General features: G+C 39.1%; 2 protein-coding genes across 3 annotated transcripts; both read right to left on the bottom strand.

Annotated features, from left to right (window-relative positions):
* Positions 1-60: 60 nt before the first annotated feature.
* Positions 61-9,477, bottom strand: blm (BLM RecQ like helicase). 2 transcript variants are annotated; one of them, XM_029434863.1, is made up of 22 exons: positions 9,096-9,477; positions 8,052-8,112; positions 7,334-7,961; positions 7,092-7,227; positions 6,577-6,680; positions 6,343-6,457; positions 5,612-6,249; positions 4,745-4,921; positions 4,513-4,631; positions 4,282-4,395; positions 4,066-4,164; positions 3,831-3,979; positions 3,634-3,740; positions 3,194-3,354; positions 2,850-3,045; positions 2,440-2,630; positions 2,198-2,342; positions 1,858-2,057; positions 1,158-1,353; positions 928-1,050; positions 616-817; positions 61-477 (listed from the first exon to the last, which is right to left on the bottom strand). In XM_029434863.1, exons 1-22 carry the CDS (start codon positions 9,188-9,190, stop codon positions 288-290), a joined length of 4,146 nt encoding a protein of 1,381 aa, XP_029290723.1. In that variant the 5' UTR covers positions 9,191-9,477; the 3' UTR covers positions 61-287. The 2 variants fall into 2 exon arrangements, with proteins under 2 accessions (XP_029290723.1, XP_029290722.1); XM_029434862.1 differs by having other exon boundaries at positions 7,334-8,112; positions 9,096-9,190.
* Positions 9,478-10,738: 1,261 nt separating this feature from the next.
* ctsh (cathepsin H) lies at positions 10,739-14,630 on the bottom strand. Its single transcript, XM_029433916.1, has 12 exons — positions 14,450-14,630; positions 14,250-14,281; positions 13,882-13,987; positions 13,724-13,794; positions 13,527-13,631; positions 12,867-12,953; positions 12,693-12,748; positions 12,516-12,597; positions 12,336-12,404; positions 12,151-12,257; positions 11,179-11,304; positions 10,739-11,090 (listed from the first exon to the last, which is right to left on the bottom strand). The coding sequence occupies exons 1-12, from the start codon at positions 14,517-14,519 to the stop codon at positions 11,021-11,023; spliced, it is 981 nt and encodes a 326-aa protein (XP_029289776.1). The 5' UTR covers positions 14,520-14,630; the 3' UTR covers positions 10,739-11,020.
* Positions 14,631-15,425: the final 795 nt, after the last annotated feature.

Below are 15,425 nucleotides of genomic sequence, written 5' to 3'. Positions count from 1 at the left end.
TTTGTGGTACAACACAAATTCAGCACACAGCTTGCTTCTCTCTAAAGAAAATCGTCCGAAATTGATCAATTTGTCTTTAATATAAAAAAAGAAAAAGGTACAGTACAGTTAAGTGAAAAAAAAAAGTGGTTTACAAAAAAATCGTTATAGAATCTGGACAGACATCGCGACAATAACTGTACAAAACAAATATTTCCAATAAACAGTTTAACATATAACAGGTAAATACTTTACAATCAATAACATCAACTGGTTTGAAAATGTTAAGTGAGATCCAGAAGCTGATCCTAGCCCATGTGTGAAAAGGCTGGTTTTAAGAAGGGTCGCTGGTAGGTTTGAGGGGTCGGGACGGTCAGGAATCCCGGTGTCCTGCCTGCTGGTGCATCTCCTGCCGAGCCCCTGTACCCCCGGCCTGCAGCTTTTGATCCACCTCTGGAGCTGGACGATGACCACGATTTATTGCTGCTGTAGCCCCGACTGAATCCACAACAACACCACAGCAAGACAGAAGACGGAGGGGAAAAGAGGAAATAAGGTTTCAGCTGGGAAGTGAAGCTTATTGCTAAATACGATCTTCAGCTACATGATAAAATGGGAGACAAACACATTACAGACCCTTTAGAGTTGGCACTCGTGTTGCCATAAGCTTTTCTCTTCTTTGAATATTTGAAGAATGGCGCTTTCTTTCTCTTCTGTCCCTGTGCAGGCTGACTATGGAAGTAGTTGGAGGACTCGTACTCGTCATCGCCATAAGTGCGGCCTTGTGCCGTGTCTATCCAGCCGTCTCCACCATTGTCAGTTGTCATTGTCGGTTCCTCTATTACAGCAACAATGAAGGATTAATGTGCAAAAAGGTAAACCGGTCAAAGAAATGAGGTGGAAAAAAACCTGTTAAATAAAAAAAAAAACTTGAGTTGGATCTCTTACCAGGCTGCTGCCACTCGGAGTATTTCTGTAGGACCTGAATGACTTCAGCTCCATACTTCTCCAGTTTGTCTTCAGTCACGCCATCCATTTGTAGGAGGACTTCGGGGTCAGAAGAAAGCTTCTCTATTCATGTGAAAAATAGTTTGACAAGTTATGAAATGCTTGTTGTATCAAACAATCTATTTAAAAAGGACAACAAGTCCTTTCTTAACAAGTGTTTCAGAAATTACCAGATATCTTTTTCAAGGTGGCAGTGGAGAAGATGTTGTAGTAGTGAATGCCAAACGCTTTCCCCAGCTGCTTGCACAGATCCAGCAGCTCCTTCAGACACTCCTGAACCTTCTGCTCTCTCTGGGACACGTCCTGGGCCTCAGCAGCTTTGTGTTTCCTGATGCTAGACGCACTCTCTGTCTCATAGAACTCCACCTGCGATGAGACGAGTGCTGGTTAGCGTTTAATGTTTTGATTTATAGCTTTACTTTAATGTTACGTATCTCGCTCTTCATGCTGCCGTGCATTCGATATACAGTATGTCAGGCGGAGGTGGAAGAAGTACTCAGGTCTTTTACTTAAGTAAAAGTAGTAAAACCAAAGTGTTGAAATACTCCATTACAAGTAAGTCCTGCATCTTTTTTTCAATTGAGCAAAAGTATGAAAACATAAGCATTGAAATATACTTAAAGTACCAAAACTAAAAGTATTCATTATGCAGATTGGCCATTTTCCAAATATTATATCACTGGATTATAATCAGTAATCCATTAATGTATACATTTAATGACTTTTTATACTGCCAGGTATCTTAAATCAATAATTGTACATCATAATTCATTAGTTGATTTATATTTTGTATGAATATGTAAAGCATAAAGTAAAATACAACTACCTCAAAGTTGTACTTGAGTAAATGTAGTTAGGACGTCAGGTTACCTGCATGTGTCCAGACAGCACGTTCATGGCTTTGGATCCAGCAGAGATATACGCCACAGCTTGGCCGCCGTTAGTGATGTAGAAATCCTCCACCAGGACGTTTTCCAGAACCAGTTTTTTGAAGAGACGGTCAGCATTATGCCTCGAGTAAACTCCTCCCATCCCGAACATTCCCGTCTGTACCTTGGCAGATTTAGACCCTGACAGAAAGAAACATTTCTCCGCATCAGACCGTTCACAGTTTTTGCCACACGGGATATGAACACACCAGCACAAGACATCATGCAGGATTTACAGTTGCAAAAAACTTTTGTATTGCCAGCACGTGCAGGTACTTTACCTACAAAGATGTCCACCAACATATTCAGTGTCAGCCGGATTTGCTGAGCAGTCCTGCCAAACCTTGCTCCAACTTTCTCGCAGTTCTCCTGGACAAAGCTCACGATCTTCTTCACGTCGTCAGAGACATTTCTCATCTTGTATTGCTGCACATGGGAATATTCACACATTGTTGCTGAATTATAAAAATTGGACATGTTAGGTTGTGAATTTGTAATGAATAAAGAAAGAAATGACTCCTACGTTGGGTTTGGCGCAGTTGTCACAGCTGACGTCTGCGTTGTCCTTACAGAAGCTTTTGTTGAACTTCATCTCCCCAAAGTAGGCGAGCAGCTGAATTCTTCGGCACTCCATCATGTTCTCACAGAAGTGCACCATGCAGTGTAGGTTGTTTAAATGAGTCGCCTTGGTTTGTCTGTCACCTTCTTTGTCCACTGCGATTTAAATAAAAAGAGCCGACTTGAGTCTACATGACTAATATATAGTTATTCATTTGGAACGTAAACATGCTTTGGACAATTTCATCGGCTTACAGATTGATGGAGAAAAGAAAGAAATAGTATATACATTTCTTTTAAATCACACAACCAAAACTATCCGCATACACTAAGCATACAATAAAAAAGGTCTATCATTTTTTTAATTAAACATACGAGTGAGAATCCTCTTGATGCGGTGGACGTCGCTGTAGGAGTAGAAGAGAATACAGTGAGAGATCTCTCCATCTCTGCCAGCTCTCCCAGACTCCTGGTAGTAACCCTCCACGGACTTAGGCAGACTGGCATGGATCACGTAACGCACGTCAGGCTTGTCAATGCCCATGCCAAAGGCTATGGTGGCACAGATGACCTGGCAGACAAAAGCAAACAAGAGCAATGTGCACTTTAAATCCTGCTAGTGGCTTGCAAAATATTACCTTTTTATGTTCATTGCTTCGTATACAGTGGCATCTATTAGCAATCTTCATGTCGTATCAGTGAGTGAGTGGTGACCTCACCTGGCAGCCGTCCTGGTTGATCCACTTGGTCTGCACATGTTCTCTGTCTCCGTCACTCAGGCCTGCGTGATACGACAGAGCTGATATTCGCGCTCTCTGCAGACTCTCAGCCATGGCATCACAGTCCTTACGGGACAGGCAGTACACAATGCCAGAGTCCCCTGCAACATGCGCATATGTAGGTTAATAAACAAAATACAAAGTCAGAAGAAGTCATGCTCATTCCTTCATTTGACACAAGGCTACTTACAACAAAACCGTTGATTATAAATGATTTCCAACATAAGCTCAATAATTATATGCTTTATATCCCTTCAACATTATTGAGAGATGACAGAATATATTCACATACAAATCTGAGTTGAATTTTCAACACAACAGTTCAACGGCAGTGTTCTAAAAATAACCAGGATCACGAAAGGTACTTCTGAATTATTTACGTGGGTAGTTCTTCTTGATCCAGACGATGCAGTCCTCATCAACCTTTTTGGGTTTCTTGGGCAGGACCGTGTACTTCAGGTTTGTTCTGTTGAAACTCATGGTGAACCTGAAAATATATTGGATGTTAAATGTGAAGCTGTTGGCCGTTTGAATAAAGAAAGAAATACTGAAATAGAGCCAGAGATGGAGCACGTACACCTGCGGCCGAGTCATGTTCAGCTGGTTGAGGATGTCTTTCTGAACACGGGGGGTGGCAGTAGCTGTCAGTGCCATCATCGGGACATTGGGGAACTTCTGACGCATCTCATGCAACTTCTTGTAGTCTGGACGGAAATCGTGACCCCACTGAAATATTTAAGGTTGCAGGATAATTCACAATGGCTGTTGCAACAATAATACTGCAGATTGTGTATGAAGCAGCTGACACACACCTGACTGACACAATGGGCCTCATCGATGACAAAGCGGCCCAAAAGGCCTCGATCGTACAAGTTGTGCAGGGCGGAGATCAGCTTGTGACTTGCACTCACCTGAAAAGATGCATCAGTGTTGAGTGAAAATCATAGTTACTACAAGCTTTATTTATAGCAAGCAAGAAAAACACTCACAGATTCCAACATTTAGATGGTAGATCATCAATTTCTCACCTTTTCAGGGGTGACATAGAGAAGTTTAATGATGGGGTCTTTCCTAGAGAGCTGCATATAAATCCTCCCTGCTTCACTCTCAGAGATATTACCAGACAGGCTTGTTGCTGGGATCTGAAATGTGGGACGTTACAAAATAGCTGATACACCTTCTGAGTACAACACTTATTACAACAACACATATTACAACAACGTCAGATTTATACTGATCCAGTTGACCAACGTACTTACATCCAGTGTAGTGAGTTTCTGGACCTGGTCAACAATGAGTGATTTGAGTGGGGAGATGACCACAGTGACTCCTTGTAACACACAGGCAGGCAGCTGGTAGCACAGGCTTTTACCCCCACCTAAAAATGCATCAGTTACAGAGAAATAGGAACATTTTTACTGCAGTTGACACTCTAAATATATTGCTACATGGCTGGGATAAAACTTGTTTTTGAGTTGAATCACCACTAACCTGTGGGCATCAAAACAAACGTGTCTTCAGACAGAATCGCTGCATTAATTGCTTCTAGCTGATTAAACCTGAATTGATGAAGACCAAATCGCTTGTGAAAAATCTTCATCATCTCCTGTGAGTGGGGGAAGTTGAACCCTCTGAGGCGATCGTGGGCTGGGTTTCGGTAGGTGGGTTCTGAATTAGAAAACATTAAAATCGAGTCAGTAAAAGGTACCACAAAACTATCTCTCTAATCAGATCCTGTATTTATCACCAGATAAGGACCCTTTCTGAAACACACTTAAGAAATATGCTGAGGGTTAAACAAAGACTACTTAGTATGCCTACTCAGAATGCTTTGGTTTGTAAAAAAGTATAGTAAACAATGGCCAGTACAGTTCCCCAAAGCCCAAGTAGAAATATTAAATGTTTGTTTTGTCCAAAAGTAGAATTAACCAGCAGCCACCATAGAAGATTAAGGAAACCAGCAAATATTCAAATTCCAGTGATATTTTGGCATTTAAAAAAAAATTAAATAAAAGGAAAATGATTCAATTATCAAAAGATTCATTTTCTGTCGATTGGCCAATGGTTTTAAAATTAAATGAATGATGACATCTTGTAGTTTTAGTGTGAAATTAATATATTCCAAGACTTACAGGTTGATAAGAATATAACTTAATGCAAATAAGCATGATTGGAAACATTATTAAGACAAAGAAAATACATATTACAAACTATAATTGATCTGCTTTAAAAGTTTAATTTTGTGAAATTTACCACATAAAAAAAGAGGACAAAAGTGCTTTGCTCTGAGAATCTGGGACCAGTTCAATTTCTATCGAAACATTAAATAAGTACAGGACCAGATGTTTGCTTAATTACCAGGAGAGCAGATCTTTGCAGGCTTGGGTGTGGGAGCAGGTGTCGTCGGTTTCTTGTCCCATGAAGACATGCTTGGTCCCCCCTTTTTCACTGTTGGAGTCACGGTGCTGGATTTTGGGGGTCCGTCAAAGTAATCAGGGATATCCGAGTCATTAAAGTCATCTATGTCAAAGTAGTCATTGTAAAAGTCATCGTGTTCTTCTGCGGCTGTACTGGCTGCTGGGGTATTAGACTTGTTCTGAACAACAGTGTTTAGCTTTTTGGGAGAGAAGAAGAGCTCTGAACCATCCAGGTCTGTGCTTGTTTTGTTAGAGTAAGTAAAAGCTGGACTTGTGAGGCTGTAGGTTGATGGAGAGTCACACATACTCTGATCTTTCACATATATTTTCCCGCTGTTCTTACTGCTTGCCTTTGGGTTAATAATACTGTCAGAGTCATAGTCCACTGAGATAACTGAAGATCTCCTGGTCTGAGGAGGCTTCTTGGAGTCCACGGGCACAGAGCTGCCGGATGACATAACACTATATGTATCACAGCTAAAAGAAGATTTATCTTTAAAGCTGGGTTCAGAAATCACTGTGCTGTCTGGCTGCTGCATCTTTAATAAGCTGCCACCACTAGTTACAATAATCCTCTTCCTGTGGGAGAAAAGCAGATGATTACAATCATACTGAGATATCATTAAATATCATGAATAATAACAAAGCAGTTTTCCACTCAAATGTACACACCTTTGAGCTCTCTTCAGCAAAAGCTCATTTCCACAGGACAGAGCTATCAGTTCATGTTCAGGGATGGAATCCACCAGAGAACAAATGGACTGCATGATACTGAAGAGTTGCTCATCTGTGGGGCGATCAGAAGAAACAAAAAAATGAATAAACGGGGACAAAGAACAGAGTCCTGATTTGCTAAATAAACTGCACACAAGGTATGGACACATCAGAAAAAGGCATAACACGCACTGGTTGTGTCTTTAGAGTGGTGATCAGAGGGTTCATGTAGTGTTGTGATGGGTCCCTTTGATAGCACAGGACGGTCTCTGCTTTCAACATCAGCTGATTTAGATCTGTTGGAATAATAAGAATAATGATGTCCCGTTTCGTATTTCAAACTCTCTCCTTCAGATGAATTCCAATATTATCCAATATCGAGGTCGAACACGCATTATGCTCTTATGATAACTATTACAGTAATACAAATTGTGTGTGACCTTAAAAAAACAGAAAAGGAAGAATAATGCAGGAAAAAAGATAAAGATAATAATATTTACAGTCCCTTGTGAGTCCAATAATGGTAAGAACACCAATAATTATAAGACTGCAATGCTAAACAAGTAGAGTACAAATCATTAACTATGGTTTTACTGGTTTTGATTACAGAAAATACACACATGTAAGGTTAATCTATTGCACTACCATGTATACACATGAACTTGTGTGAACAAAAGTCAAATACATAATAAAGTGAGTGAACTGACCTGGTCTTCAAAGCACAGGTAGTATAAGAGATCTCATCAGGGATCGGAGAAGGGGGAATGTAATCAAGATCATCTTCAGGCTCTGAGTTGTCGTCAAGCTTTATTACCTTTGGGTCAATCCATTTTTCCTTATTGCCTAAAAAGACAAAAAGATCAAATCTTTATTGTAGTATTCAATGCTTTACAGACCCATATCTGCCCCACAATGTACAAACAAAATGCTGCAATAAACAGCTTGTTACCTGCCATTCCTTTAAAAGGCTCAAGCACATCATCGTTGTCCTCTTCACTATCACTGATGGCAGACTTCAGATGAGCAGGAAAACGTCTTCTTGTCATTTGAACTGGAGAATCCTCAAATTCAATTTCTGCTGGATCTTGATTCAAACTAGGTCCTGGTGAAACTGCAGCTTTGTCAACACTGTGCTCCAATTCATCTGTTTCCATATGAGGTGGTTCACTTGTCGAAAGACCATTCTTGTTTGAAAAACTGTTGCTCAACTGTGGCGTCATAAGAGAGAATTTTCTTTTTCCGTCACTAAAAGATGACACTGGATTGGCGCTCTTCCCCGATATTTCGGAACTGAATGAGTCATTCTTTGCTTTGACAGGAGTTTCAAAGTCATCAAAATCATCCCAGTCATCAATCGGGAATCCAAGAGATGCATCCAGACTTGTGGAAATGCCTCCATTGCCATTAGTAAACTGGTTGTCAGATTTTGTTGGCGCTGTTGTCACCTTAAGAGCAGACACTGTTGAAGGAGTCTGGCCGGCAGGAGCACAGTTGCCTGCTGCGCTGATGGAGTCCGACTTGCCTTTTGAACTTACAGGGAAGAAGTTGTTGATTTGGGATTTTTGAGGTCTCTCAAGCTTGTTTGAAAATATCAAAGGAGATTTAGTCACCAAACTGTTCTTAGAAACATTGACACTACTGTTTGCCAAAACATTAGAGCTGATTACCTTAGTTGAGACTTCCACCTTGGTTATACCTGATGAGGACTTCTTTTTGAAAGAAAAGGCCCTGAAAAATAAACCAGTGTGAAATTATAAATGTATAATGTTTGGTTTGGTTAGGATCCCCATTAGCTACAGCATTGCAGCAGCTATTCTTCATCGGGTCCATAAACTAACTTACATAGTGACCAGTGCAAGAATAAACAGTACAGGACTAAACACACAAGCGCAAACACACCCACACAAACACAAGCAAACACAAACAAACAGCTCCTGACAACTGCAATAATCCAAGAAACAAAGTAGATGAAAAATAGCCATCAAACTCACATTTGTATTTTGTCCAAAACCTAGCCAAACTAGTTTCTGTGACAGTTAAGATCAAGGGTGTAATGCCCAGATAGTCAAATTCTCTTTTTGTGTTTTCAACTTTCTTTTCTCGAATTTGGAAACCACTATTTTCTGCAATTATTCAGTGTATCTAACTGCCTGATAAACATAGCAGCTGGTGGCAACAACTGTTAACTTGGCTTAAGCATTGCGATATGCAGAGTATCCAGAGACACAGATGGCTGATTTGTTGTGAATGTCACATTTACTTTTAATACCAGCTTCCAGGTACCATTTGCACAGCAGGCGAGGCAGCCAGAGGATATCAGGTCAGAGCAGTGGTTACAGCTGTAAATCATTATAGATTTGCTTTAAAATAGAAAGGTGCTTAGTGTGTCTCCATTATGTGTTAGCATCACTGTTACACTCTATAGTGCAGCATGTCTTGACACAAACATGCTTAATTCACATACAGTAAATCAATTCAATAACGACCTTCACCAGCTAACGGTTGATATTTATGTTGTATGACAAATTGACTTCCTTTATGATGAATTGACACTTCATATCGAGGTCTTTTTGCACAGTAGGTCCTTTCTAACAAAGCGAAAAACGTACGGCTGTGTCGATAACTAGCTAATGATTAACAATATTGACTGTTAGCTGTCAGTTGTGCTAAGTGTTAGCTGGTGTTGTAGCGTGAGCTCGCTGTAGACTTACCCCGGTTTGGGTTTAGCCAGAGACAACTTGCTCTGAGCAGCACTGCTGTGCCTCGCCAGCTGCTCCTTCAAGTTATTTTGTGGAAGACTTGACATTGTTGGTAAGAGGCTGAGCTAGCGAGTGTTAGCTAGCTAGCAGTCAGAGCTCAGTTCATGAAGTGGCGGCCAGTTTCTTCAGCATTGCTCGCGACACGGGATGAAACAGGTCGCCGCAGGCTCGCGCTGAGTCTGTCTTGCAGGTGGGTTGTAATTCGTTAAAGTTCATTAAACTTAGACAGTTTTGTCTACTAATTGTACTATTACGTTTACTCTCTCCAGGAGAGTGATGCAGAAGAGACAAACAGATTTTGCGCCCATTCAACAAACTGACTCCTGATTCGCCGAGGTCGAGCAGAGAATGAGGATTCTGGGAAATGAAGTCTTGTGGCACGGCTCCTAAAATTATGGGAGCCATCCAAAAATATATCACAGGTTTGTTACTAATAAATCTATAGTTTATACAGTTTATTGTAAATCCACATATGCCGCTGAAGTAGTGGGATTTAAAAACACAAAATTGCAATTCAATGTTTTTACCTCAAAATAATTTTTGTAGTTGGACTTAAAAAAAGAGTAACGTTTCAGTATTTTACTGAGGTCTTTGAAACACAAAATGACTGTAGGCAGGTCTTGTCTTCTGTATTTACTAATATTACCTAGCCTATTCTTGATGTAATGGTCCAGTTTTAATTCGAGGTTCAGTAAAATGGCATTTTATGTTTACAGTAGGCCTAAAATTAATATTTCATGTCCGAGAGTTATGTCCCTTTCTAGAGTTGTTGTGTGCAATCATGGGCTACACCAGGGGCCACTAACAGGCGGACCGTGGTCCGAGTCCGAACCCAGACGCCGACCTATACGGACCCGGACCCGGATATCTTTTTAGCTTTGCACAATGTTTTTGACCAAACATACCCACTCAAGTCTGAACTGAGGGCACAGAAAATAAGCACTCAGAGCCCAATGTGATTTTGATTTGTGACAAAATAGAGCAAATAGGCCACCTGTCATCATCATCAGCCACAGAACAGTTTAACCCAGGATGTGCTAGCCTGGGTTAAACTGTTCAATTGTTAAGTGTTGAGACTGATTTATTCTAACATTGGTTGAGAGTTAAATCAAGATGTGAAACCGTTAAAGAAAAAGGGAAAGTCAAGCTGCTGCTATACTTTATTTTATTGTTCTAAGATTAAGAACTTTATTTTAAGATGCACAATTTTATTTATTTTCTCAATTTTATTTTTAAATGCAGCCCGAGAAGAACATTATACATATCTACAGTATTATACATTTCTGTATAGTTCAATGTTAAGTGACAATACATATTGTATACATATAATACTTTCTTTATTAGATTTGACAGTCAGTTGTTTATTATGTGCAGACGTTGATACAGCTACTAGGCTACTTCAATATATTACTCACTAATTCATAAGTTAGACATTATGATGACCTTTGCTCGCGGAAACTTTCTCTAACTGGACCTCTTAGAATTTTAGTTGAATGCCCCTGATATATACACCTTCCTTAATCATTATTACTATAGCAATCATATTGGGGCATCTTGCACACAGATGTAAAATATTGTGACTCGAGACTCAAACATACAAAATGCAATATATTTTATTTGTTAATTTAACTACAATTAATTGAATGATTGGTACTTAAGTGATACTTTCTGATTAATTGATTAATCTGGATATGACTTGATCCATCCTCTCATAGTACTTCACAGGGACAGACTAAGATGTACTCCATTGTGCAAAAACCCACTGTACATGGTAACACAGTAGGCTACTGATTATATAAAAATCCCGCTGTATTATAAGAACAAAGTTGGGCTCTGCCCCCCTTACAGTCCTTTTGTAGTTTTCTATCGTGCAGAAATCACACCACTGGGAAAGATGAGCAGGCAGCGAGTCCACACATGTTCTTCTCACGCTCAATGAGGAAATATCTGTAAGAGTAGAACATTGTTATTATTTTCCTTTGGTTGGTATACATTTAGTAATATTTCCTTGTACGTGATTATATAGAAGACTAACCCGCCAACCCCCCATCCGGATCCCCATGAGTTCTTCACGATCCAGTAAGGGGTGCCATCCTCCTTTCCATACCCGACTGCTAATACAGCATGGTTCACCATGTCTGTGGTCTTGTGGCATTCAGTGCTGAAAGGAGGAAGAGAAGTGAGTTAGAGCCAATGTTATACAAATGACTGCTTTAATAAAGAATGAGGAACTGAACCACTTTCCAGTCAGACAGTCAATGCCTTTATATAAATACACACATTTATTTATTTAATACAAATTAAAGCCATACTTTCCCAAACCTTATTTATGTGACAGTAGTAGTTGGAGGTAAATTTGACTTTGCCTCACCGTTCCTATTTTGGTTTCATTTTCACCTGAATTGCAGGATATTTGGTTGTTGACGAATGCACAAGTAAATGGGCACACACTTTATATGTTTGTGCATGTGTCTAAATTGCATTACTTGAAGATAAAATAGCCTTTTTCTTACAGTAGTATCAGTTCCCTCAGATTGTTACTAAAGCAGAAACAGGTAATATAATGTATCTAGCTGTGAGTCGAGGTGTAATCATATCCATCAGAAGTTAACACAAGAGAGAGAAAATAAAAGTAAAATAATCCTAAAGCTTCAAGTAAAAATGATATATACGTATATCTATAAAAAAACCTTTTTAAATTCTGGCTTCAGCATTATGTTTGGACTTTTGTAAACACTGTTGCCTGTATTCAGCTTGTACTTAGTGACTAGAGCCCCTCAAAGCTACCTGTAGAGAAAACAAAAGGGTGAAATGTTTTATCCCCTAAGGAGACAAACTCTGTGTACTTTAAATTAACCAAGGAATTGACTGTAACTTTGTTTGTGTACATGTCAATCTACCACCACTCATGTTTATTGATCACCAATTTACAGTACAAGGATTTAAAAAAGCATGAAAAACTGACAAGACAAATCAAATTCCAAGAGCATACATGACTTTTGCTCACCTGGTGTACACGCCTCCAGAGTAATGCATGAAGTCAGAAGTCACCTCAAAGGCAAGGCTGACAGGATTGCGCGTGGCGACCGCATCCACCATCCCCATCTCATCGTACTGTAACAGGAAAACGTCATCACTCGCATGCCGTTGAATAAGGATATCTATCTTGAGGAAAGACTAATGTTCACTCACCGCGGTTATGTTCACCACCTCCTTCGCAAAAGCAGCTGCTAGTTCTGGCTTATACACACAAGTATCTTCCTGATTTATCAAAAAAGCAAAAAGCCATTTAAAGCCATTACAAATGTGACGTCAAGGTCAGTTTACCATATGATTTAGTTTTAGTCTATTTATGGCAAATTATTTAGTTACAAAGGCTGTGTATGGGTAGTCCTCCTCTGTCATCAGTCCCTTGTTGTACACAATGTATTCAAATGCTTGACTGGGAAGGCCGCTAGAAGACAAATTCAAATCTGGTTATAAAAATCTGTCCGCGGTGATGCGCACAGTGGGCTACAAGGAAATCATCAAAAGAGTCAGGACTCTCACCCTTTACATCCATGGTTGTTGAAGTCCTGGGCGCAGTCTACCAGCTGTTGTTCTGACTAAGTATATAACAATAAGTGAAATAATACAGTAAATGCTCATGACCCTACTATGACATTTGAACTACTATTTTTATTCAAGAGCAGCACATTTTTTAAAGAAGTGAAAGAAAGTCACCAGCGGTACGAGCTTCCCAGTGCTGATGGCGGTAACAGACTCCAGACAGCCGGTTGTGGAAAAAGTCCAGCAGCTACCACAAGGTCCCTTTGGTACAAAAACAATAAGACATTTAATTTCTGGAATGAATAAGACTTACTCACAGACAACATGTTGACATGTCACAGTAGGAAAAGCACAGGTGCAACTAATAACATCAACGATGGCACCTATTCAAGCAATTACTACTGCAAAGCACTGCAGTAATAACGTTATTAGTTACACCTGTGTTTGACACGTCATAAATTGTCACAATAGTATACAGCGTACTAACTGTATACAGTATGTACTATATACTAATCTTTATAATATACTGTTTCTTATAATTATTTATAATTAATTAATCTACAAGAAATAAACACCCTTTACTGTTTTATACTAACAGGGAATGATATTGTGCTGCACTTTTAAACAAACAACAACAAAGAGACAGCAAAATGTTTTTTCTACTTTATTATTACACTAAATCTAAAAAATAAATAAATAACCCAAGTGGCCACCCCCCCTGTTTGGGACTCATTTGATTATATTATTATCAACGTTATATTTGGAGTTATGAGTTATCACCAGGAACTCTTTCAGCCTGCTGTTGCCCAGCATGTCAGTGCAGTTAAACTTTACCTGGTTCTTCACATCTGTCACATAGTTCCCTTTCTTTCTCCAGTCGATGAAGTCTGGAAGTGGCCCGTCGCTGCTGAAGTAGTTCCCCTTGGTAGCGGAGCAGTTCTGTAAAAGACAGTATGCAAAATAACCCTCAGTGTAAAAAAAAAAAACCCTCAAACATCTATGTAAACTACTTATTTTATGGATAGTATTACCTGTGGCTCAGACCAGAGGAAAGACTTTCGAAATTCACCAAATGTCATGTCTGAAAACTGGTTCAGCCCCACTGCAGGAAGAGATGAAACAATGCTCAACACATTCTTCTATGGACCATACAAAAAAAATTGTAAATGCCATAACAAGCTGCTCATACTTGTGAATGTTTGATTTCCGTTATTGTGTTTGTCAATCCTTCTCTTGTTTTCAGTGAATATCTGGAGTCTCTGATAGTAATCCTGCATGTTGTACACTCTGTTGTGCTGTACATGGGGGAATGGTTGTTGTTAATAATAAAGGCTTACAGTTTATATATATATATATATATATATATATATATATATATATATATATATATATATATATATATATACTAAGCGTTTACGGTTGTAATCATTGAGTAGCTAAAATTTGAGTATCACACTTAAGATACAGTGATTTGTTATTGCAGATAAGTTATCCTAACCACATACTGTACGCATTTGTTACACACCCTCCATATAACTGATATACATTATAACGTACCTGTGCCATCCATGACTTGAAGTGAAACTCGTCTGAAAACAATTCATATTGTCAAAACGTTTGTAATAAAGAGAATTAAACAATAAGAACGAAAGGATACAACGCCACGGTACATTGTGAAAGTGAAAGTTAGGGTTAAGCAAATAATACAACTAAATAAAAGCGTGCTCTACACAAAACGGACAATCGCAGCAGCTTACCTCGTTCAGACAGGTGAAAAGCTGCAGCTGCTGAAAGCAAAGCAAACAAAAGCAAAGTGTTCATCTTCATGATCACTTATTAAAGCCAAACACGGTGACAACAGAGGCGGCGAGTCAAAGTGAAGTGAAGCGAATAAGAAGTCACGAGGTGGACTGCTGCCTCTTCTAGTTCTCCTGCTGACAAAATACTTAACTGTGAATGAATCAACCAACCGGTGTCAAACATAACACCCTCCCTATTTTAAATAGCCTAGTATTTTGGTCGTTGCCCACACATCTTGCACCACTCAAATGACCTACATGCTAATACCAAATACCAAATACCAAAGCCACTTTATTAGTTAAAGGAGTTTGTATATATTTTACATACATTTTTCATTAAAAGACCACGTGAGACATTAATGATTTTTTCCCCAATTACTAACTCCCTAAACTGTGCACAGATGAATATGTCCACCGACTAGTCTCTCTTTGAATCAATCAGTGAATAAATCCCTTAAAAAGTGTAATACCAACCCTTAGCCTTTTTAAAATTGGGGAATTTTTACATTTAAATATTTTAACAGAGTTATGAGGGCATAATATAGTGATATGTTTGGGTGACAAAATAATGTTTCGGTTTAAAGGTTAGGTCAAATTTAAGCACTAATGTCTTAACAATTTTTCCTTCAAATGCTGTTGTTTGGTTGAATTCAATTTGATTAACTGCAAATTATGTTTTGGAAATTGTACGCAAAAGTACAAAATCAACTAAGGTGGTTCCTGCTTGTTATGTGTCAATTTTAGTTTATATTGTGGTCACATATTCCTAAAGTTGTGTTTAATCAAACTTCCCTTAAACTAATTGACACAAAGAAAACCTGGGCTCATGTAATATTCCATTATCGGAGTACTAGTTTGTATTTGGGCATATAATAAAGGATAGGGGCTCAAAGATCAATTTTGGCCCCAGGGCAGGTTAATCCAGCCAACATTC

Source organism: Cottoperca gobio, chromosome 6 (assembly GCF_900634415.1).
Source record: "Cottoperca gobio chromosome 6, fCotGob3.1, whole genome shotgun sequence".
Taxonomy (NCBI): Eukaryota; Metazoa; Chordata; class Actinopteri; order Perciformes; family Bovichtidae; genus Cottoperca; species Cottoperca gobio.
Note: the sequence above shows the minus strand (reverse complement) of the source record. Positions and strands in the feature narration are given on the sequence as shown.